Source organism: Dendrobates tinctorius, unplaced genomic scaffold (assembly GCF_039654945.1).
Source record: "Dendrobates tinctorius isolate UK_male_01 unplaced genomic scaffold, ASM3965494v1 ptg000060l, whole genome shotgun sequence".
In the NCBI taxonomy this organism is placed as follows: Eukaryota; Metazoa; Chordata; class Amphibia; order Anura; family Dendrobatidae; genus Dendrobates; species Dendrobates tinctorius.
The window spans coordinates 14,289,336-14,315,223 of NW_027361728.1; the positions used below are offsets into that span (position 1 = coordinate 14,289,336).

The 25,888-nt window shown below is 42.0% G+C and overlaps 1 protein-coding gene across 1 annotated transcript in view; it reads left to right on the forward strand.

The window, feature by feature from the left end:
* The first annotated feature begins 264 nt into the window (after nt 1–264).
* MELTF (melanotransferrin) overlaps nt 265–25,888 on the forward strand; it is a 207,836-nt gene continuing 182,212 nt past the window's right edge. Inside the window, exon 1 of the mRNA XM_073578729.1 lies at nt 265–408. Within this exon, the coding sequence (XP_073434830.1) occupies nt 363–408 (46 nt within the window). The 5' untranslated portion in view covers nt 265–362. The remainder of the gene's footprint in view (nt 409–25,888) is intronic.

Below are 25,888 nucleotides of genomic sequence, written 5' to 3' on the forward strand. Positions count from 1 at the left end.
CATAATAAAATAATAAATATATACTGTATGTATTATATGTGTAATTGGTTGACAAATTACTTGATGCATGAAAGTTTTTCTTGCGTATGCGCTGTAAATTATTACAAGCATTTTATTGAGTGAGTTGTGAAACGGCTGCTCTACGTGTGGAGAACTGTGATGACTTCAGACATTTTTCCCCAGTGTTTTCCATCTGCCAGCCCCTCTTTGCCCTTTAGTCAAACACTCCTGGATGTGGAACCTAGCCAGCAGGGAGCAGTCATAATCACCAAACACCTTTTCATAAGAGGAGATGCCTGCAATAGAGCAGTCTCTTTCCTGCAAGCAACTTGGAGTGGTTGTCAGCTGGAGCTCAAGGAGAAATGATCTGGAAAAGTTTGTTTCTCGTTTTTTGCTTCTCCCAAACAAGTGAGTGCTCTCTTATACTAACGTCACTTTCACATTCTTCTTTTAGGCTACATGTCTATGGGATATATTAGATGTGGATTTTTTTGCTAAAATTTTGCAAAGAAAATTTAATGCGTAAGGCTCTGTTGGTATCTTCTATAGGAACAGAAATACAAAAATAACGTCTGTAAACAGATCCCTTACAAGCTGGACACCATTGGCTCCACGCAAACCAGATTGACTTCTGTAGTGTCTATCATTTTACTGAATTAAAGAACGTGGATTTTTTAGCCAGATTGCCGAAATAGGTTTGGAATGTAGTATAATGAAACAGGAGATCACATCTATATAGTGATTTTCCACACAAAAAATGACCTTCAGTGTGGATTTTTAAATCTGCAGCATGTCAATATTTTTCTACAGATTAGAAGAGTAAAATATTCATGAAAACATTTACTTATGGCTCAATGTTATAATTTTATATATAACATGAAAATTATTGCGCACAGGGTAAAGCATGTTCCTGACACCAGGCTCTTCTTACCTGTAAAAGTTAGTGATCTATTTGCATTGTAAAGATTGATAGATGATAGGAAGGATTTTCACCATATTTACAGATGTTAGTTTAGTAATTGTTCATGAAGGGTGGCAAGCAATTAGTGATTTGTAGATTATAAATATTCCTAGAATTTAATTAAAGCAAAAAAGTAAATTAAGTGTATATAAATGTATATATACTACGGGTATCCAAATTTCCTCATGCTCTTTACTATACATTGCATTAGGTGGAATTATCTGGCAATATATGATAGTATACCGCAGGATTTCTAGTGCTTAACAATAAATATTTTTATTTATATTCTATTAAATATGTAATATTTATATCTTATGACTTTGGCACCTTCATAGCTTGTGTATTTATAAGGACAGTAATGTGAGCAGTATTTTCTTACCTCAGCACACCCAATATCTCAAATATTAGATCAGAAACAACAGTAGTGCGAGCAACCTCTTCTTATCTCAACAGTCCTGGTATCACTATAATCAGCTCAGATAGACTGGTTGGACAGCAGTGTGAGCAGCCTCTTCTTACCTCAGCGCACCGAATATCTCCAATATTAAAGCAGAAAGGACAGTAGTGTGAGCAGTTTTTTCTTACCTCAGCACACCCAATATCTGCAATATTAGATAAAAAAGGACAGTAGTGTGAGCAGTCTCTTCTTAACTCAGCACCAATTAGATAAGAAAGACATGGTAGACAGCACTATAAGTGGCTTCTTACCTCAGAACCCCTAGTATCTTCAGGTTCTATCATCTTCCTACGCATGAAGGGTGAGCTCTCTACTGGCACAATTAAAATTAAAAATTTTTGGATAGGTTTATGTCCATGTAAAAAAACAGCATTTTTAATGTTTTATAGTGATTATTTCTCTAGGCAAGACTGATGAGATTTGCCAGTTAAAGTTGATTACAAGTTTATTTACAGTCCTCAACACTGAAATTGTAACTCCAAGAAGGAATAGTCAGGGATATATAGAAATCACAGGATAGATAGACATGCTAATGATATCCAAAGGACTTAAAAATGGGGAAAAAATGTCAAAACATCTCGATTTATCTAGTATCGGAAATGAGTGCCATGCACAGAAATACATGCACTTGCAGGCCTATCAGTATTTTCATTGAGGTTACTAATAGTTGTCATTCTGCAATGCTGAGTACACTTGGCCACACAAATCATCACGATCCACTACTGGTAGCTCCCTCTACTATCGTCATCCAATGACGTCTCAGATTTGCTCGATATGAGGTAATTCCGGAGGCGATGCAGGTCATGGTAGCACATTTAGGCCATGCAGGCTGCTTACATTAGCACCAGCAACATGTGGCCTGTCACTGTCTTGTTGAAAAATTGCCTGCCACTGGTTTCATGATTGATCTATTTGGATGTACCAAACCTTAGGAGTAAAACAGTGTCATCACAGACCATTGTAAGGCATTTTGCATGACAATGGGCTACCAGCCAGATGTCAAACTAAAGTTGTTCCATTGACCTCACGCCAGCACTCTCAAAGGCTATCGTGATGCAGATGAAGACAGCAATGGAAGCTAGAAAGGATGTCCATCTTCAGCAATTAGTTCCACACTTATATTGGGGTGCAATGGTAGCTTGAGATTATTTTTAGAGACCACGTGGGCTACACCATGATTAGCACTTCACCAGGGAACATCACATCGTTCCTATTCATGGGATTTTGGAGTGGCATAATGTCCAGTAGCTAGAATCCTAAATTCTTAATTTTAGGTACACCAACAGCTAAGCGTTACATTAATTTGGTGTGTGTGGAAACAGTGGTACGGCCATTTCTCCAAAGTGTCTCCCAAAAATCTTTTAATCCCTTTCTGACATCAGACATACTATTCCTTCCATGTGCCCTGGCACAATTTGACCATGGACTAAATAGTACGTCTAAGTGATCGGCTGCACTCTCAGGGGGGAGCGTGGCTGGTGTCAGCTGATTCTCACAGCTGACACTCAGCACTAAGTGGCAGGAGTGGTCACAGATGGCACTTTAAATCCCGAAATACTGCGATCTAACAAGATCGCAGCATTTGGGAGCCGGCACGGGTTGACAGCCCCTCTGCCTTTGAATCGGAGACCCCGTGGCTTGATGTGAGCTAGATGTTGTCATGGCGACATCCGGGTCACCAGAGCTAAGTAAACTTGCTGATCATGAACCGTGCATGCTCAGCAAGTCTCTCTCTGTCAGTGCAGCACTGACAGCTTATGTGGCATGCAGATGCTGCTTCATCTGCATGCCAAATAAGGGATCTGTCTGCAAAAAATGATTGTCCCATAGTGGGACTAAGGAAAAAAGTTAGGGAAAAGTAAAAAAATTTTTTTTTAAATAATTGTAAAAATATTAAAAATAATAAAAATACAATATACAGTGCCTTGCGAAAGTATTCGGCCCCCTGGAACTTTTCAACCTTTTCCAACATATCATGCTCCAACCATAAAGATACCAAATGTAAATTTTTGGTGAAGAATCAACAACAAGTGGAACATAATTGTGAAGTTGAACAAAATGTATTGGTTATTTTACATTTTTGTGGAAATTCAAAAACTGAAAAGTGGGGCGTGCAATATTATTCGGCCCCTTTAACTTAGTACTTTGTTGCGCCACCTTTTGCTGCGATTACAGCTGCAAGTCGCTTGGGGTATGTCTCTATCAGTTTTCTACATTTAGAAACTGAAATTCTTGCCCATTATTTCTTGGCAAACAGCTCGAGCTCAGTGAGGTCTGATGGAGATCGTTTGTGAACAGCAGTTTTCAGCTCTTTCCACAGATTCTCGATTGTATTCGGGTCTGGACTTTGACTTGGCCATTCTAACACCTGAATATGTTTATTTGTGAACCATTCCATTGTAGATTTTGCTTTATGTTTGGGATCATTGTCTTGTTGGAAGACAAATCTCCGTCCCAGTCTCAGGTCTTTTGCAGACTCCAACAGGTTTTCTTTAAGAATAGTCCTGTATTTGGCTCCATCCATCTTCCCATCAATTTTAAACATCTTCCCTGTCCCTGCTGAAGAAAAGCAGGCCCAAACCATGATGCTGCCACCACCATGTTTGACAGTGGGGACGGTGTGTTCAGGGTGATGAGCAGTGTTGCCTTTTTGCCAAACATATCGTTTGGCATTGTTGCCAAAAAGTTCGATTTTGGTTTCATCTGACCAGAGCATCTTCTTCCACATGTTTGGTGTGTCTCCCAGATGGCTTGTTGCAAACTTTAAGTGACACTTTTTATGGATATATTTGAGAAATGGCTTTCTTCTTGCCACTCTTCCATAAGGCCAGATTTGTGCAGTGTACGACTGATTGTTATCCTATGGACAGACTGTCCCACCTCAGCTGTAGATCTCTGCAGTTCATCCAGAGTGATCATGGGCCTCTTGGCTGCATCTCTGATCAGTCTTCTCCTTGTTTGAGATGAAAGTTTAGAGGTAGATTTGCAGTGGTATGATACTCCTTCCATTTCAATATGACCGCTTGCACAGGGTTCCTTGGGATGTTTAAAGTTTTGGAAATCATTTTGTATTCAAATCCAGCTTTAAACTTCTCCACAACAGTATTATGGACCTGCCTGTTGTGTTCCTTGGTCTTCATGATGCTCTCTATGCTTCAAACAGAACCCTGAGACTATCACAGAGCAGGTGCATTTATACGGAGACTTGATTACACACAGGTGGATTATATTTATCATCATTAGTCACTTAGGACAACATTGGATCATTCAGAGATCCACAATTAACTTCTGGAGTGAGTTTGCTGCACTGAAAGTAAAGGGGCTGAATAATATTGCACGCCCCACTTTTCAGTTTTTGACTTTCCACAAAAATTTAAAATAACCAATAAATTTCATTCAACTTCACAATCGTGTTCCACTTGTTGTTGATTCTTCACCAAAAATTTACATTTGGTATCTTTAGGTTTGAAGCATGATATGTGGGAAAAGGTTGAAAAGTTCCAGGGAGCCGAATACTTTCGCAAGGCACTGTATATTCTATCTCTAAATAAATATTTGAATGAAAAAAACAAACAATAAAAGTACACATATTTGGTATTGCCATGTCCGTAACGACCCGACCTATTAAACTGACCCATTAGTTAACCCCTTTAGTGAACACCATAAAAAAAACAAGGCAAAAAAACAATGCTTTACCATCATACAGTCGAACAAAAAGTGGAATAACACGTGATCAAAAAGACGGATAGAAATAAACATGGTACCGCTGAAAACGTCATCTTGTCCTGCAAAAAAACAAGCCACAATACAACTCCATCAGCGGAAAAATAAAAATAATATAGCTCTCAGATTAAAGTGATGCAAAAACAATTATTTTTTCTATAAAATAGTTTTTATTGTATAAAAGCGCCAAAACGTGAAAAAATAAATGCGGTATCGCTGTCATTGTACTGACCTGAAGAATAAAACTGCCTTATCAATTTTAAAACACATGAAATGGTATTAACCCCCCCATAAGAAATTAATGAATTGCAGGTTTTTGCTCATTCTGTCTCCCAAAAAACCAGTAGAAAGCGATCAAAAAATATCATGTGCCTGAAAATGGTACCAATAAAAACATCCACTCGTCCCACCGAAAGCAAGACCTCACATGACTCTGTGGGTCAAAATGTGGAAAAATTATAGCTCTCAAAATGTGATGATGCAAAAACTATTTTTTGCAATAAAAAGCATCTCTTAGCGTGTGAGAACAGCCACACAGAAAAACATTAGTTTTCAATCTGGACGGTGCCAAGCTGCTGCTGGGAACACAGCATCAGTAACTAGGGGTGACGCCATAGAGGTTACCTCTAGCACTGGGCTCCGTTCATACCTGGGCTGAGCTGTGGTGAGATCCAGTGATATCCCCACTAGCACCGTGGGTGCTCATGGCTCACGGTGCTAGCGGAGATCTGACAGAAGTTACCGCAGTTACATCCGGTCACTGGGTTCTGTTCCCAGCCGGGCTAAGCTGCGGTGAGATCCGGGGTCACTTACAGTGTGTTACACCGCTCCGCCATACTCACCCGGCCTCCGCTCCCACGCCGCAGTCGCCCTCCGCTCCCACGCCGCAGCCTCTCTCCACCCGACTGCCGCGGCGGTCACCTGAGACAGGCCCGCGACCGATGCCTTCCCTGCATGCTATGCGCATGCGCCATAGGCCGCGGCCGCGCCTCCTTCCTGCTCATTATGCTCCGGCTGTGCCCTGACCCGGAAGCACCTTTGGACCAATGGCTGACCAGACGGGGCCATATCAGGCCGCTTCCCCCTGAGGGAGGCGCCTGATCGTTGTGTTTCCTGACACTCCGGCCTCGCTCCATCTTGCACACTCTGCTCCTGCAGTTCCTGTCTCGGCTGCTCCTCACAGCAGCTTCTCAGTCCTGCTACCCGTGTTCCTGGTTACCTACTCCAGTCCTGCCTTCAGTATTCCTGGTTACCTACTCCAGTCCTGCCTTCAGTATTCCTGTCGTCCTACTCCAGTCCTGCCTTGTGTTCCTGCCGTCCTACTCCAGTCCTGCCTTCAGTGTTCCTGCCGTCCTACTCCAGTCCTGCCTTCAGTGTTCCTGCCGTCCTACTCCAGTCCTGCCTTGTGTTCCAGCCGTCCTACTCCAGTCCTGTCTTCAGTGCTCCTGCCGTCCTACTCCAGTCTCAGTCTTACTCCGGTCCATCCTGAGCCGCCCCTCTCGGTACCGGCTACCGTGGTATTCGAACCCCTGGGCCTGCTCCTAACGGTCCCTGTATAGGGGTTGGTTCCACCTGGCAGCTCGCCCGGGGTCCCTCGGTGCCACGGCCCAGAGGGTCCACTCTCGGAGCTCCCGCTCCTGACCATCCACGCTAACACAGTGCTGTGCAAATTAATTGGGACAAAGCATTTTTTTAAGTAAAATCGTAAGTTGGTTACCAGTCAGTGATTCAAACCAGTTTTAACTGCTTTGAACAGGCACTCACACCTGTTCAAAGCAGTTAAAACTGGTTTGAATCACTGACTGATATCCAAGATACGATTTTACTTAAAAAAATGCTTTGTCCCAATTAATTTGCACAGCACTGTATAAAACTCACATACCAGGAAACAGTAGATTAGATCCAAAAAAGGGGGCACTTGTTGGGCATTACCACTGTTAAGGCCCATCTAGATAAGTTCCATGGGGGGGTCTAGTTACCAAAATGGGGTCACTTGTGGGGCATTTCCACTGTTTAGGCACCTCAGGTGCTTTCCAAATGGAACATGACACCCACATACCATTCCATCAATGTCTGCATTCCAAAACGTCACTACTTCCCTTCTGAGCCCCAACGTGTGCCCAAACAGTAGTTTTCTCCCACATTTGGGGTAAAAGCGTATTCAGAACAAATTGGACAACAACTTTTGCAGTCCAATTTCTCCTGTTACCCTTGGGAAAATAAAAAAATTGGGGCTAAAAAAATCATATTTGTGGAAAAAAAAGTTTGTTTTTTTTTCACTGCCAGGCATTATAAACTTTTAGTGAAACACTTGGGGGTTCAAAGTTCTCACCACACATCTAGATAAGTTCCTTAGGGGATCTAGTTTCCAAAATGGGGTCACTTGTCGGGGGGTTTCCACTGTTTAGGCACATCAGAGGCTCTGCAAACGTAGCATGACGCCCGCAGACCATTCCATCAAGTCGGTATTTCAAAACGTCACTACTTCCCTTCCGAGCCCCGACGTGTGCCCAAACCGTGGTCCCCCCACATATGGGGTACCAGCGTACTCAGGACTAACTGGACAACAACTTTTGGGGTCGAATTTCTCCTGTTACCATTGTGAAAATAAAAAATAGCGGGCTAAAAAATCATTTCTTGAGGAAAAAAATTATTGTTATTTTCACGGCTCTGTGTTATACACTTCTGTAAAGCACCTAGGGGTTCAAAGTGCTCACTGTGCATATATATATGTTCCTTAGGGGTCTAGTTTCCAAAATGGGGTCATTTGTGGGAGAGCTCCAAAGTGTAGGCAGACAGGGCCTCTCCAAACACGACATGGTGTCTGCTAACGATTGGAGCTAATTTTCCATTCAAAAAGTCAAATGGCGCTCCTTCCCTTCTCAGCCCTGCCGTGCGCCGAAACAGTGGTTCCCCCCACATATGGGGTACCAGCGTACTCAGGACAAAATGAACAACAACTTTAGGGGTCCAATTTATCCTGTTACCCTTGTGAAAATAAAAAATAGCCGGCTAAAAAATTATTTTTTTTATTTTCATGGCTCTGGGTTTATAAACTTCTGTGAAGCACTTGGGGGTTCATAGTGCTCACTACACATCTAGATAAGCTCCTTGGTGGGTCTAGTTTCCAAAATGGGGTCACTTGTGGGGGTTTTTACTGTTTAGGCACATCAGGGACTCTGCAAATGCAACATGATGCCTGCAGAGCATTCCATCAGTCTGCATTCCAAAATCGCGCTCCTTCCCTTCTGAGCTCTCCCATGCTCCCAAACAGTGGTTCCCCCCCACATATGGGGTACCAGCATGCTCAGGACAAATTGCACAACTTTTGTGGTCCAATTTCTCCTGTTAGCCTTGTGAAAATAAAAAATAGCGGGCTACAATATCATTTTTGAGGAAAAAAATGATTTTTTATTTTCACTGCTCTGCGTTATAAACTTCTGTGAAGCACTTGTGTTTTCAAAGTGCTCACCACACATCTATATAAGTTCCTTGTGGGGTCTAGTTTCCAAAATGGGGTCACTTGTGGGGGAGCTCCAATGTTTAGGTACACAGGGGCTCTCCAAACACGACATGGTGTCCGTTAACGATTGAGCTAATTTTCCATTAAAAAAGTCAAATGGTGCCCCTTCCCTTCCGGGCCCTGTCGTGCACCCAAACAGTGGTTTATGTCCACATAGGAGGTGTCAGTGTACTCAGGAGAAATTGCCCAACAAATTTTAGGATCCATTTTATCCTGTTGCCCATGTGAAAATGAAAAAACTGAGGCTAAAAGAACATTTATGTGAAAAAAAAGTCCTTTTTTCTTACGGATCAATTTGTGAAGCACCTGGGGTTTTAAAGTGCTCACTATGCATCTAGATAAGTTCCTTGGGGGGGTCTAGTTTCCAAAATGGGGTCACTTGTGGGGGAGCTCCAATGTTTAGGCACACAGGGAATCTCCAAACTCGACATGGCAGCCGCTAAATATTCCAGCATATTTTCCATTCAAAAAGTCAAATGGTGCTCCTTCCCTTCCGGGCCCTGCCGTGTGCCCAAACAGTAGTTTATAACCACATATGAGGTATCGGTGTACTCAGGAGAAATTGCCCAACAAATTTTAGGATCCATTTTATCCTGTTACCCATGTGAAAATGAAAAAATTGATGCTAAAAGAAAATTTTTGTTGGAAAAATTAAAATGTCCATTTTTTCCTTCCACATTGCTTTAGTTGCTGTGAAGCACCTGAAGGGTTAATAATCTTCTTGAATGTAGTTTTGAGTAGCTTGAGGGGTGCAGTTTTTAGAATGGTGTCACTTTTGGGTATTTTCTGCCATATAGACCCCTCAAAGTGACTTCAAATGTGAGGTGGTCCCTAAAAAAAATGGATTTGTAAATTTTGTTATAAAAATGAGAAATCGCTGGTCAACTTTTAACCCTTATAACTTCCTAACAAAAAAAATTTTGTTTCCAAAATTGTGCTGATGTAAAGTAGAAATGTGGGAAATGTTATTTATTAACTATTTTGTGTCACATAACTCTCTGGTTTAACGGAATAAAAATTCAAAATGAGAAAATTGTGAAATTTTCAAAATTTTCACCAAATTTCCATTTTTTCACAAATAAATGCAAACATCGACCTAAATTTACCACTAACATGAAGCCCAATATGTCACGAAGAAACAATCTCAGAATCGCTAGGATCTGTTGAAGCGTTCCTGAGTTATTAACTCATAAAGGGACACTGGTCAGAATTGCCAAAAATGGCCTGGTCATTAAGGTCAAAATAGGCTGGGTCATGAAGGGGTTAACATGCAAACCACCCTTGGGGGTAAAGGGGATAAGCCATGCTCCTTTTCTTGACATTCAAATCTGTCTAACACTCTTTTCAAATCTGGCACATACTTTAGTAAATCTTCCCTATTGTATCATGAATTCCAACTACAAATTCAAATACATCAGAAGTAAAATATATTATCTCAAAAACACAAATAGATTTAGGTACAGTACACACAAGGTATGGAGAATGTAGAATTCCAAATTTACCTCCAGACAGTGAAATAGGGAGAGGTCTGGTGGCATTAGGAGACCAGTATAGATATTAAATAAACAGCGGGTCACACTGAAATCAGTGTTTATAACCAATTACTGTATTATGCGATTTATAAGTTACGGTAAGTTGAATTCTTTCACAGCAAAGTTTAGATGTGTATTTTAAACTCATATCCTTGGAATGTATAGACTGTACATTATAAATCTGTGCTGTGATGTAATGGCTTGTTTTTTTTCCATCAATCCCTCCTGTAAACATTACATGCAACAGTTTTTTGTTCAAGTAGTAACAGTTGCTGCTGTATGTACATGGAAATATTTCATACTAGGTTTATAGTGAAGGCACTGTTAATTTGTGGTTCTTTTCCAAAAATGAAGAAACCTACTTATAAAAGAAAGTATCCATGCTTATATTGATGGCAACTATATGAATATATATGTATATACACATAATGTACTATATACATACTATGTACATGCTATATATATATATATATATATATATATAAACAGTACATATCCAAAGAGAAAGACGTAGCCTAGATATATTGGAAATGTATACTTAGGTAGAAAAATATAAATACTCTTTACTGTGGGTACAGTAAAGAGTAATATATGTAAAATAGTAGATAGGAAAGGCTATGTAGGCAGCATTATACATGCCCCATAGGTACCGAGAGAAGGGGGAAGGATTAAGTTAGGTAAATCAGGTAGCAATATAATGCTATACAAAGTAAACAAAAATTATATGCAAAAGGCAAATATACATACAGTATGTTAGGGACTGGCGGAACGCACCTAATAATATAAGCTTAGAGACTAGGTGCGTTAGCAGTCCGGGGTCCACCGTGCAGAGATGTTAACTGCTGCCAGATAATTACGGACAGTATATGGCAGAGATTAGCAGAACGCACGCGGGTTAAAGTCACCCGGTATGTACTGAGGCAGACTCTGTTACTTCACAGAGTCTAGCCTAACAGACGTAGAAGCCGTAACCTGTTATGCCTCACAGACTATGGCCAGGAGAGCGCTAGTGTGATGTCACAGGACGCTGCCCCAGGACACTGGGAAAGAGTCCCTCTAGACCCACTCGCGCACGGAACCGATACTGCGGCGCCAGGGGTAGACATTTATGGAACGCTGTGCTCTGTTAACAGTCACAGGGTGCAGCAGACAGTTGTTTACCGCACTAACTGCGTACAGTGCAGCTCTGGCGGATGCCACTAACCAGCCTAAGCTTTGGTCTGGAAAGCGTATAAGACGCGCACGGCGCCGTTCTGGCTGATGCCGCTGTACAAGCTGTACCGTAGTGCCTTAGGTAGGATGGCACAATGACGCTAACTCTTGTGTTGAGACTGAATGCACTGTGGCGCTCAGTCTATGTCACTACAAACGGCGCTGACTCTAACTCAGATAACCCTAAAACATGCACAACCAAGAGAGGGGATCTTAATGAGTCAGTCATCGGACACATGCATCCATCATTTCACACAGAAGTACATAAATATGTCTATATTAGCGCATGGCCTAGTCACAGCCTTCCGGGACCTTCATAATGGTCCAATCGGAGCAGCAGCAGGACCTGAGTGTGTGACCTCCGAGCTCCAATGAGAGGTCGTCCCACAGGCATGCTCAGTGGGCCGAAAGAAGGACTTAGTCCCTGGAGCTGCTCGCTGCTGGCTATAATATTTGTGCAGTATTTTAGTACTTTCTCTCCCTATACTCTCACTATTCTAAAATCACCCTAAAGTAACTGCTGCATTCCCTGCTTAGGATTTTTTCACAGGATATGACAGTCCTTCCTGATTGCCTGTGCTATACCATGTGATGCAATGCTGCAAGGCATTATGGTGAAACATGCACTGTTGCTCCTGAGCTCATGTCAGCCTTTTATGACCGATGCAACTTCTTCATTGTGTAAAACGGCAATGGACATTCACACAAACCAGATCACAAATTGTTCAAATTTACCAAAATATGCAAATTTCATAAAATTCAACTTGAATTTGATTTGAATCAAGTCAATTAGAATGTCTCTTGTATTTGCACATTTTTTAAATAGCTTCATGAGGGTGTCATGATCCATGTTGGATTATGACAGTTAAAAGCACTAGTAACCTTTTTTTTCCCTTAAGCTGTGTGCTTAAAGTTAATTTTTGCCTCCGGTGGCCATTAGGGTCATTGCACTATGTGGTTTCAGTTCTAGTTTTGCCCCCGGTGGCCGTTAGGGTCATTGGACTCTGGTTACTTTAGTTTAGTGCACGTGATTATCACTAACAGGTGTGATTGCTCTGGCTTAACTATATAGGAGTGTCTTGTTCTCTCACTCACTGTTGGTGATATTCGTCATTTCAACCATCCTTTTGGAGGAAGGAGCTAGAGAGAGTTCCTGGCAGCTCAGTCAGAGTCCTGGTGTGGAAGGAGCCATAGAGAGGAGTTCCTTGCAGCTCTGACAAAGCTTGGTGAAGGAGCAGCTATTCAGGAGAAAAGCTGCATTCTGGTGCTGGACTCTGTTGCTGGGAGCAAGAGCAACAGAGCAAAGCTAAATGGTGTTATCCCTGTTTGTACCTTTCCTTTTGTGTGTTTCAGTGCAGTGGTGGGATTAGTTTCTGCACCGTCCATTTCACTAGAAAGGGCTAGGTGCAAGACGAGCTCGGGTTTTTAGGTATCCTGCTCAGCGCCAGGTGCGGAACCTGCATAGGGACCGTTAGGAGTGTAGAGACACTGACTGAGTGCAGGAGGTCTCCACGTCCCCATTCCCTATTGCAGGGCCCTCCATTGTATCGGTTTCCCTGTTGTTTCCCTTTATTCTGAAATTCGCCCGGCTGGATGCGGTGTATCCAGCTGCACATTATATTGTTTAAATTCGCCCTACTGGAGGCGGTGTATCCAGGGTCATGTGTGTCATAGAAATTCGCCCTGCTGGAGGCGGTGTGTCCAGTCACACGTGACCATCACAGAGGGTGTTTGTCACTTCTAATGGTAAGAATAGTGCCGCATGGAGCACATCTTTGTCATCCAAAACGACAGTCATCTTTTCTGAATCCATTCTAACTCCGTGGAGTATGCCGGTCATCATTGTATAACAAATCCTTTACAGTTTCATTACCATTGATATAAACTGAAGTCGTAATGTTAATATGAACAAAGCTTATCTTTTACCATAGAAAACAACACTAAGGCCTCGATCACACGTTCAGTATTTGGTCAGTATTTAACATCAGTATTTGTAAGCCAAAACCAGGAGTGGAACAATCAGAGGAAAAGTAAGGCCGGGGTCACACTGGCGAGGAATACGGCCGAGTGAGAGGCGCTAAAAGCACGCATTAGACACGGACCAATGATTCTCTATGGGGTCACTCGCACCAGCCGTATATTTCCCATCCGTATTCTACGCTCCGGCCGTAGTACGCCAATGCAAGTCTATGGGTGCGCAAAAAATACGGAGTACACACGGACCACACATGTGACTTGCGAGAAATACGCACCCGGTGTCTTTTAGCAAAGCCGGCAATTCAGTGCGCTATACAGTAAACTCACACTGACAGGTTTAATAAAGAAACGAAAGAATAGATATAGACACATAGAATACATATATATATATATGTATATATATATATACAGTATATGCATTCTATGTGTCTATATCTATTCTTTCATTTCTTTATTAAAACTGTCATAGGGCTCCATTATATGTCCATTTTGCAAGCCTGCGAGAAAATCTCGCCATACGGATGCCATACGGATTACATACGGATGCTGACATGCGCAAAATACGCGACCACACCTTGATTACGGATGACATACGGAGCACTATTTAGGGGTCTGTCATCCGTATTACGCATGTAAAATACTGATCGTATTTTGCGTCGGTTAGTGTGACTCCAGCCTAAATCAGAAACCCGTCATCACTTCTGCATTTTTCGCTCACTCCTGGTTTTGGCTTACAAATAGTGATGCAACATACTGACTAAATACTGAACGTGTGAACGTGGCCTAAGAATGTTTCTTGTGGATATTTGTTAGTTGCTTAACGACTTGCCTACAATTATCATAACATCTTTTTTCTTTTTTATGTGGGAGATTAATTAGAGCACACAAAACATTTAATTTCTTTGTGGTTTGTGTAAAAATTATAGCTTTTTTGTATTGACATGACCTATACTTAGTAAATATATGGTCATTTCATCATGTGCAATTAGGTAAAAAAAAAACTTGTGCGGCTGGTTTCACACTAGCGTTTTTTAGCACAGCGCATCGTGCGCATCCTTGCGCATGCGTCCTGCGCCCCTATCTTTAACATGGGCGCGCATGGTCTAGCGTTAGCACAAGTTCGTATGCGTTTTCATGCGCATGCTTTTTTTGTAGTGTGTGCCTAAGCACCGGACGCAACCTGTTGCATTTTTTGTCCGTCCAACCTGTCTCAAAAAAACGCTTGCGCATGGAATGCGACAAAATAACACATTACAGCCTATGGGAATACAGGTGTGTGCATGGACATGCGTACGCCTGCGTTTAAAATCGCATGTGTTTTAAGAGTTAACATGGCTAGAAACTGGTTAAAATGCATGCGCCTAGAAAAAGCAAACGCATGCAAAACGCATGATGGTTTTTTGCATGCGATTCTATTGCGCACGAAGTGCAGAGCTAAAAAACGCTAGTGTAAAACTAGCCTAAGAGTGTGGAAGCACTCCGTCAACCATCCTTGTCATACTAATTTATAGCACCTTCAGATAATGTTTCAACAGGTTGAGCAATGATTAACAGAAACAGTCACACTATAATTATGCGTCGTCTAATAATTAACAATGGATGATTGCTAGCTTAATTTTTGAACAACCCATCTGACCAATCCATTTCAATATTTTTATTAAAAAATATGAAAATGAGAAGCACTCTACAAGGCAAATGCTACACCTCACACTGATGAAATGAACTCCTTCACACCATGGCCAATTTTCATTTTTGAGATTTCCTTTGTCTTTCCTTTCTTTCAAGAATCAAAACTTTTTATTTTTCCATTCACATAGCTATATTGGGGCATGGTTTTTTGCAGGACGAGTTGTAGTTTTGAATAAAATGATTAATTGTACCATACAATGTATAGGAAAACAGAACAAAAATTCCAAGTGAGATAATATGGTTTATAAAATTTGGGTTTTGATTTTTACAGCGTTAATTTTTTTGTTAAAAAAAATTGCCTGGCAATATGATTCTCCAAGTCAGTATAATTATGGTGTTATCAAACTTATATAGTTGTTTCTTTTCAGTGGGGGGAAAAAATCAAGAACTTTTGTAAACATTTTCTGAGTCTCGTTACTTCTTCTAAGTCATGTTTTATTGATACCATTTTGGGGTATATACAATGCTTTTAGCGCTTTTTATTGCATTTTTTTTGTAGGAGATCTGTTGCCAAAAAGTGTAAGTTCTGGTATTTCAATATTTTTTTTTTGGGGGGGGTCATTTACCATATGGGCTAAATAATTACAGTATATATTTTAATAGCCAGCTATAACAAATATGTTTAAAAGTATTTAAAAAAATACTAAAATATAAAAAACTAAGCTGTATTCAAGGAGTTAACAGCATCGATCAGAGCTTAGCTTTTATTGTGGCTATTCAGGCAGTATATCACAGCCGTCATCTGCTGAGTACTGTATTGTGCGGGCTCAGCTCCTCGACCTGATATGTGCCATAAATGTATGGCGGATGTAAGCAAGGGTTTAAGCAGTGGTCCTCAACTTTTCTTGTCTTGAGAGCTACATTCAGCACTGAGACATGGTTTTGATCCACATCTGGAGTCCCATCACCCAATGGTAAAGACATTCAGAGCCCCTCATTAACGATTTGATGACAGACAAAACTTCCCCATAGAAAGCACACCAAAGCCTTGTGCCATTGTTCCTTATAGGCAGTATACTTACATACAAAAGTTCCTACTCAAACCCCATTCAGTATTCCCAGATTAAGCACACTCCCACCAGCATCAAGCACCTCTCTATCTGATAGTTTAATCCCATCTCCAGTTTACCATATTTATCTCTTCCTACTTTTTCTTCTGTGTGGCATTACTCCCAAAAGTCACCACCTGGAGAACTTCTCTTCTTACGGTTTGCTAGATCTGGTGCTAAGGCACTAAGTTGGCAGATAGCATGAGCCACACTATATGTTCCCGTGAGCCACATGTAGTTCCCAAGTCATAGGTTGGGAACACTGGGTTTAAGGTTAGTTGTGGTTGTGCTGTGGTTTGCACAGGTTGCAAGCAAACATAAACAAAAAGTTGGACATTACAGTTTTGTGGTTCCCCATGGCTGTTTGTCCACTAGCCGAGTTTGTCCTTCCCAGCCCTTATCCACATGCATGTCACTTGACAAATGGCAAGATATTAATATTCGAGGTTAGGACCGTCCCGAATAGGGTCACCATGAAGTGGTCGGATGGCTTTTACATTTTTTTAATCAAAATTATGTTAGCTAAGCACTCTATATTATTTTCATGCTCTATTGTTGTTTATTTACTGCAGGGTATTTGCTTATAATGTTTTATCTTGGGTTTTGCCTGGCCACACAAGGACCTGAGATCCATGTTCACACCCTGACAACACAAGGACCAGAGTATAAGGCTCAGACCCTGGGCACTCAAGGATCAGGGGTTCAGGAACTGGCTACATAAGGATCAGGAACTCAGATTTAGGATATGCTCACATCTGCAAAAATAAAGTAGCTGAGATTCTCATCCAGAAAAGTTGGAGAGTGTTGGGCGAGTGTCATGCGAGTGTTCCACATCCAGCATCCATATGCCATGTTAAGTTGCGCTTTTTATCACCTAACATCTCCATAATGTGTATGTAATCTGTATGCAATGCATTTTTAACATCAGATTTTAGATACAGTAATTCACTGTCATTCCAAGCTAGTTTTCTAGCTAATAAAACAATCTTCTACACAGATAGATGATAGATAAATGTCATTGTGCTATATAATCAGTGCAGTGCGTGTGTAGTTACTGTACATGTATTTAGCTAATAAATAAAATAATTTTTCTTAACCAGCTCACGGAAAGCTGACAGCTGGGGGCTGTTGTTTATAGTCTGGGAAGGGGGTAATAAACATGGAGCTTCCCAGGCTATTATCAGCTCACAGCTGTCTACTTAGCCTTTACTGGCCATTAACAAGGGGGACTCCCCAAAAAATGACATGGGGTCCCCCTATTTTTAATATCCAGCAAAGGCTAAGCAGACAGCTGTGGTCTGATATTAAAAGCCTAGGAAGTGGACATGGCTATTTTCCCCCTTCCAGACTAATAACAGCCCTCAGCTGCCCCAGTAATGGTGCATCAATTAGATGTGCCAGTTCTGGTATTTAGCTTCGTATATTCACATTTGCCCTGAAGAAATTTCTAACACAACGAGCGCTGACGTCAGTAAAGTAACCGTAGTTCCTAGCCGATGAACTCCAGTCACCTTCCTGACGTCACCGCTCATCACTACAGGCGCATTCTTATGCTACTGTCAGTGTGTTCTGGCTGGCATGCTGAGAGGTTGCATCATGCCACCATTCAACACACCATCTGGATGTAGCAGAGCTGGGGGTTCATCGTGGGACATCATCATTATGGAATATGTGTTGACAGGTGAGGATTATTTTGTGTTTTATTTTTATTTGGAAGTAATAAATAAAAAATGATGTAAGGATAAAATAATCTTTATAAAGAAAAAATTGTTGTTCAGTGAAGAACCGGAAAAAAAAAAAGGTTTCAAGTTAGAGTTGGGTAAGCTGGGTTTCTATTTCTACTAAACCTTTTGATTCCTAGTGAGCCTGATGAAAGCTGAATGCAGATTGGTTGCTATGGTTACAAGGCCACTTCCCTGCCAGACATTTCTGACGTGTGGAATCCGACATCAGAAATAGCCAATATGTGCTTCAGGTATATTCCGTGTTTCTTGCATGTATTTCCCAAGGTTTGTGAATAAGGTCAGACCTTCATTTGTAGATAAAACAAAGAGAGAAAAGAAGTCCAAAATATTATAGTGAAAAATCAAATATAATTTATTGAATTAGCAGGTTAAAATATAACAGAAAAAACAACAATGCAGCTAGTATGATAAAAGTATTAAATTTTTTTAAATTTTTTAAATGTTTTTAATACTTTTATTCCACTACCCACATTGTTGTTTTTTCTGTTATATCTTTACCTGATTATAATTCAATAAATTATATTTGATTTTTCACTACAATATTTTCGACTGTATGGTCGGCTTCTTTTCTCTTTGTTTTATTGCAATCTCTCCGACTGTCCACATATTTACTTAGGTCCGGATGTCCGGTCGCAGGGACGTTACTACTACGCTACTTTATTTTATACTGTGCACTGTGAGTTGACTTCTAAATACACTTTGTCCTGCCACCAACAAGCATTCCTTTGTCTTTGCTCTGTCTACATTTGTAGATATACGATTATGAAAATGCCAAGGTGTTCCCAAGTTGTTTAGCCAAGATATTGTATTACCAGTATTAGGTGAAATTGAGCCGGTAGTGAATATAGGAAAGAAAATCATAATGTGTATGAGACGCAATCATGCCCTGGGAATAGATACTCCTAGATATTATGAAAGAATGTGGATAGCAGTGTACTTTGTGCACGTTGCTGAGCATGTAGAAATCTTACACACCACTTCATTAACAAAGTCACTGTTCAAAGTCTGAATGTTTCTTGATACCAGCCATGATTTCAATAAACTTTTTTTTCTCTATTCTTTTATTGCAGATTTGCAACAAATGAAATCAAACTTTTTATTATTTTTAGAGCACCATTGTTTCCATGATACTGTACATGAGAAGGGGTTACATACCAAGTACAAGCATAAATTACAGTGAACAAACTAACAATGACCGACTGATACAGATGGGAGCGGGTCCTGCCCTTGTGGGCTAACAGTCTACAGGGTAATGGGGAAGGAGACTGTATTGTGGGGTAGTCACAGCTCCGGTTGTGGTGCAGTGGCAGAGGATTCTTTAACCCCTTTCTGTCATGTGACGTACCATCCCGTCCATGTGCCCTGGAACTTAATTTCCAAGGACGGGATAGTACGTCACAGCGATCAGCAGCGCCCACGTGGTGAGCGCCGCTGATTGCGGCCGGGTGTCAGCTAATTATCACAGCTGACACCCGGCACAATGTGTAAGGGGCGGTCACGGACCGCCCCCGACACGTTAACCCCTTGCACACCGCGATCAAACACGATTGCAGTGTACCGGGGGTTAAAGGGAAGCATCGACAGGGAGGGGGTTCCCTCCGTGCTTTCCTGAGCCCCCCACAGCAGCGCAATGTGCAGCGCTGCTGCGGGGGGCTCCATCCCCACAGGTCCCCAAATCCAAGATGGCGACGGGGACCTTCGGGGGCCTGCAGGGAGCTGGCTTCCTCAGTGCCTGCAAAGCGCAGGCATGAGGAATGCCTGTGCAGTGCCTGTGACAGATCGCTGATCTGTCACAGTGATCTGTGATGTGACAGATCAGCAATCTGTCACATGACAGGTATGTCCCCCCTGGGAAAAAGTAAAAAAAAAAAAAGGTGTAAAAATAATCGCTAAATTAAAAAAAAAATATTCCCATTTAAATTTATTTTTTGGAAAAAAAACAAAAAAACAACAATAAAAGTACACATATTTGGTATCGCCGCGTCCGTAACGACCCGCCCTATAAAACTGTCCCACTAGTTAACCCCATTAGCGAACCCCTTAAAAATAAAAAACTAAGCAAAAAATAATGATTTATTATCATACCGCCAAAGAAAAAGTGCAATAACGCGCGATCAAAAAGACACATATAAATATCCATGGTACCGCTGAAAACGTCATCTTGTCCCGCAAAAAACGTGCCACCATACAGCATCTTCAGCAAAAAAATAAAAAAGTTATAGCTCGCAGAATAAAGCGATGCAAAAATAATTATTTTTTATATAAAATTGTTTTCATTGCATAAAAGCGCCAAAACATAAAAAAAATGACATAAATGAGGTATCGCTGTAACCGTACTGACCCGAAGAATAAAACCGCCTTATCAATTTTACCGCAGGTGGAACGGTGTAAACGCACCCCCCAAAAGAAAGTCAAGAAACGCTGGTTTTTGTTCATTCTGCTTCCCAAAAATCGGAATAAAAAGCGATCAAAATGTCACGTGCCCGAGAATGATACCAATAAAAACGTCAACTCGTCCTGCAAAAAATAAGACCTCACATGACTCAGTGGGTCAAAATATGGAAAAATTATAGCTCTCAATATGTGGTGACGCAAAAACTATTTTTACAATAAAAAGTGTTTTAGCGTGCGACAGCTGCCAAACATAAAAACCCGCTATAAAGTAAATCAAACCCTCCGTTATCACCCCCTTAGTTAGGGAAAAATAATAAAATTAAAAGAAAATGTATTTATTTCTATTTTCCCATTATGGTTAGAGCTAGGGTTAGGGCTGAGATTAGGGTTAGGGGTGGAGTTAAAATTGGGGGGTTTCCAATTAGGTGCTCTCCAAACGCAACATAGCATCTGATCTCAATTCCAGCCAATTCTGCATTGAAAAAGTCAAATGCTGCTCCTTCCCTTCCAAGCTCTGCCATGCTCCCAAACAGTGTTTTACCCCCACATGTAGGGTATCAGCCTACTCAGGACAAATTGCAAAACAAGTTTTGGGGTCCAATTTCTCCTGTTACCCTTAGGAAAATAAAAAATTGGGGGCAAAATATCAATATCATTTTTGTGGAAAAAAATGATTTTTTTATTTTCACGCCCGGGCGTTATAAACTTCTGTGAAGCACTTGGGGGTTCAAAGTGCTCACCACACATCTAGATAAGTTCCGTGCAGGGTCTAGTTTCCAAAATGGGGTCACTTGTGGGGAGTTTCAATAGTTTAGGTACATCAGGGGCTCTCCAAACGCACATGACACCCGCAGACCATTCCATCAAAGTCTGCATTCCAAAACGTCACTACTTCCCTTCCAAGCCCCGATGTGTGCCCATACAGTAGTTTTCTCCCACATATGAGGTATCAGCGTACTCAGGACAAATTGAACAACTTTGGGGGGCCATTTTCTCCTGGTACCCTTGGGAAAATAAAAAAATTGGAGACTAAATGATCATGTTTGTGGAAAAAATACGATTTTTTTATTTTCACGCCCGGGCGTTATAAACTTCTGTGAAGCCCTTGGGGGTTCAAAGTGCTCACCACACATCTAGCTAAGTTCCTTAGGGGGTCTAGTTCCCAAAATGGTGTCATTTGTGGGGGGTTTCCACTGTTTAGGTACATCGAAGACTCTCCAAATGCAACATGACACCCGCAGAGCACTCCATCAAAGTCTGCATTCCAAAACGTCACTACTTCCCTTCCGAGCCCTGACGTGTGCCCATACAGTAGTTTTCTCCCACATATGGGGTATCAGCGTACTCAGGACAAATTGGACAACAACTTTTGGGGTCCAATTTCTCCTGGTACCCTTGGGAAATTGGTTTGAAAGACCAGCTCACCCACGTCTGACCTCACCGCACCTCAGACTCGGATCCGGCCCTGCCCTGGCCGCACAGCAGTAATAAAAGAAGAAATGATCCAGCTGAAGTGCTCTGGTGATGTATTGAGTGCTGTTCAGACAACAGAACATTGTTTACGCGTTTCTGGCTAGACGCCCTTAATCATAATGATTAAGGGCGTCTAGCCAGAAACACGTAAACAATGTTCTGTTGTCTGAACAAACAGCACTCAATAAATCACCAGAGCACTTCAGCTGGATCATTTCTTCTTTTATTACTACCCTTGGGAAAATAAAAAAATTGGTAACTAAAAGATCATGTTTGTCGATAAAATACAATTTTTTTGATTTTCACGCCCGGGCGTTATAAACTTTTAGTGAAACACCTGGGGGTTCAAAGTTCTCACAACACATCTAGATAAGTTCCTTGAGGGGTCTAGTTTCCAAAATGGTGTCATTTGTGGGGGGTTTCCACTGTTTTGGTACATCAGGGGTTTTCCAATCGCGACATGGTGTCCGATCTCAATTCCAGCCAAAAAAGTCAAATGGCGATGCTTCCTTTCTGAGCTCTGCCATGTGCCCAAATAGTCGTTTACACCCACATATGGGGTATCAGCGTACTCAGGACAAATTGCACAATAACTTTTAGGGTCCTGTTTCCCTTGGAAAAATAAAAATTGGGGGTGAAAAGATAATTTTTGTGGAAGATCATTTTTGAGGAAAAAATATGATTTTTTAATTGTTTTGCTGTACATTATAAACTTCTGGGAAGCCCTTGTGGGTTCAAAGTTCTCACCACATATCTAGACAAGTTCCTTGGGGGGTCTAGTTTCCAAAATGGGGTCACTTGTGGGGGGTTTCCACTGTTTAGGTACATCAGGGGCTCTCCAAACGTGACATGGCGTCCGATCTGAATTCCAGCCAATTTTGCATTGAAAAAGTCAAACGGCGCTCCTTCCCTTCTGAGCTCTGCCATGCGCTGAAACAGTGGTTCCCCCCCCCACATATCAGGTATCAGCGTACTCAGGACAAACTGCACAATAACTTTTGCAGTCCAATTTCTCCTGTTACCCATGGTAAAATAAAAAAAAATGAATCTGAAGTATTTTTTTGTGAAAAAAAGTTAAATGTTCATTTTTTTAAAAATATTCAAAATTAATTCCTGTGATGCACCTGAAGGGTTAATAAACTTCTTGAATGTGGTTTTGAGCACCTTAAGGGGTACAGTTTTTAGAATGGTGTCACTTTTGCGTATTTTCTATCATATAGACCCCTCAAAGTGGCTTCAAATGTGATGTGGTCCGTAAAAATAAAATGGTGTTGCAAAAATGAGAAATCACTGGTCAACTTTTAACCCTTATAACTTCCTAACAAGAAAAATTTTGGTTCCAAAATTGTGCTCATGTAAAGTAAACATGTGGGAAATGTTACTTATTAAGTTTTTTGTGTGCCATATCTCTGTGATTTAAGGGCATAAAAATTCAAAGTTGGAAAATTGCAAAATTTAAAAAATTTTCGCCAAATTTCCATTTTTTCACAAATAAACGCAAGTTATTTGAATGAAATTTTACCACTAACATGAAGTACAATATGTCACGAGAAAAGAATGTCAGAATCACCAGGATCCATGGAAGCGTTTCAGAGTTATTACCTCATAAAGGGACAGTGGTCAGAATTGTAAAAATTGGCCTGGTCATGAACGTGCAAACCACCACGTGCAAACCACCCTTGGGGGTTAAGGGGTTAAAGCTATAGTGAGGTGTCAGTGTATTCATAGAAGGGCAGGCAGACAAGGCAGCTGCCTGTGTCTGCAGCCCCTTTATGAGGTGTCCAGAGGGTGTACAGCATTACTTACAGTGAATAATGCTGTGCATCCTCTGCAGTCCTTGATTGTCTCTCAAAACCCCCCTCCATTCCCCCTCTATCTCCCCTGCAGAGTCAGGTTAGAAGTTGAGAGTGAGGGGGATGGGCACAGCACAGCAGAGGTCAGCCTTGTGTGTGTCACCTCCTCCTCATCATGGCTGCTCCTACATCACTGCCCTGAGATCTGCATAAGTGACATCAGGACCTGATAAGTATACATATATATGTATATCTGTGTGTGTACATGGGTAGTATACAGTGCGTGTGGGTGTGTATATGTGTTGATACTATGTGTGTGCATATGTACAGTATATAGTATGATTGTGTATATCTGTAGTGCATGTGTGTATATACTGTATATATATATATATATATGTATATATGCATGTTGTGGTACAGTAAAGGGTGTTTTACTGGATGGGAGATACATTTCTCCCAGCAAGTTAATGTTTGGCTGGGTTTTTCCTTAAAGACAGAACCTGTGATGATGTCATGGTCACGTGATCAGCCCATGTGATGTTTACCTCACTTGTAGGAGGGGTTATGGGCTATGTAATAGAGGTTAGTGTTTGGCACATGGTGAGTGTGTCTGGAAGTTACAGGAACTTGGCTGGGCTTAGCCTGAACTTGTATACAGGATCCCCGTGCTGCAGGACTATAGCAGCAAGACTCTCAATAACCCTGGGAATGGCACCTGGCGGATGCCGCGGACCTGGCAGCCGCTTAGTTTAGCCTGTCCCGTGCAAGGGGTGAGTGGGACCAGTGGTTCTCCAAGCTGGAGTATATTTATGTTTTTCCTTACTTTCTGTTAATCTGCTGTTTGCAATGTGACATTAAACCACTGAAATTGGACTTTAAGCCTGTGTGTTGCCTCGTTACTGCAGCCCTGCCATTACCTACCAGAACGAATCCCTACAATTGGTGGACTGAATGCGGGCAAACGCAGTGAGGCCAGGCTGTTTTTCTTATTTTTGATTTGTGCCCCAGCCTATGTCCTGGGTGAAATGAGTGGCACAGACCCAGGTGGGGAACTTTCCAGAAATGGAGGCCACGGTAAAAATGCTCATAGAGGCCATGTGACAGCAGCAGGCTATGCAGCAGCAGGTTACACAGCAGCAGGCTATGCAACAGCAGCAGGAGGCCATGCGGCAGTAGTAGCAGGAGGCCATGCGACAGCAGGCTATGCAGCAGCAGCAGGAAACCAATCAGCTGTTGATACAGCATATCACAACAGCGCAGACAAAAGGAACTAACCGGGGAATCCATGATGTCCGGAAAGCGGTTCGTACAGCGGTTCCCAAAATGGAGAAATCGGACGATGTGGAGGCGTACCTGGAGATGTTCGAAGGTACGCCTGAGAGAGAAGCTACCCCGGACCAGTGGGCAGAAATCATCGCTCCGTTTCTGGCCCCAGGACCTTTGAAAGCGTATCAGGACCTACCCCCGGAGAAAAGGACAGACTACATGGTCGTCAAGGGTGAGATACTGGCACGTCTTGAGGTAAATGTGTTAGTTCGAGCACAGCGGGTACACCAATGGGAGTTTACCGCCTCCAAGCCGGCTCGGTCCCAGTATTATGACCTGATGCACCTGTTATGAAAGTGGTTGCAGCCTGAGGTGTTGTCCCCCACGACCATGCTGGACCGCATAGTGACTGATAAATTTTGGAGGGCTTTGCCCCCCCTCCCTCCAGACATGGGTCGGACAGGCATCCCCTACTAATGCCATGCAGATGATAGACCTCATAGAAAGGTATGGGGCTACCAAAGAGCTACAGGGAGGGACTCCCCAGAAGGTAACAGGAAGGTTCCTTAAGTCTCCATCCCTGGTTCAGCGAGCGGAGCCCAGGAAGGCTGCTCAGGACTTATCTGGGGAAGTAAGGGGCCCCATAATCTGCTGGTGGTGCCAGGAACCAGGTCATATGAGAGCTGATTGCCCCCCACCTGGCTGAGCCCATGGACACAAACTTTGGGTACTGCCAGTCTCACTATGCCGAACCAATGTGTGCAATGGGCACCCCGAAAGGTCCCAATATGGAACATTTTTGTCGGGTTGAAACGGAAGGCACCCCGGCTGCGGCCCTGTTGGACTCAGGGAGTCTTGTAACCCTGGTACGAGCCAGCTGGATACAAACGAGCGAGTATAGAGGTCGGAAAATAGGGGTGTTGTGTATACATGGGGACTTAATAGACTATACCACTGTACTAGTGGTGATAAACACGCCAGCAGGAAGGCAGTGCCACGAGGTGGGGGTTGTGACTAATCTGCATTATGAAGTGATAATTGGAAGAGACTTTCCTTTATTTTCTGTGCTGTGGCCATCTGTTGTATCACCTACG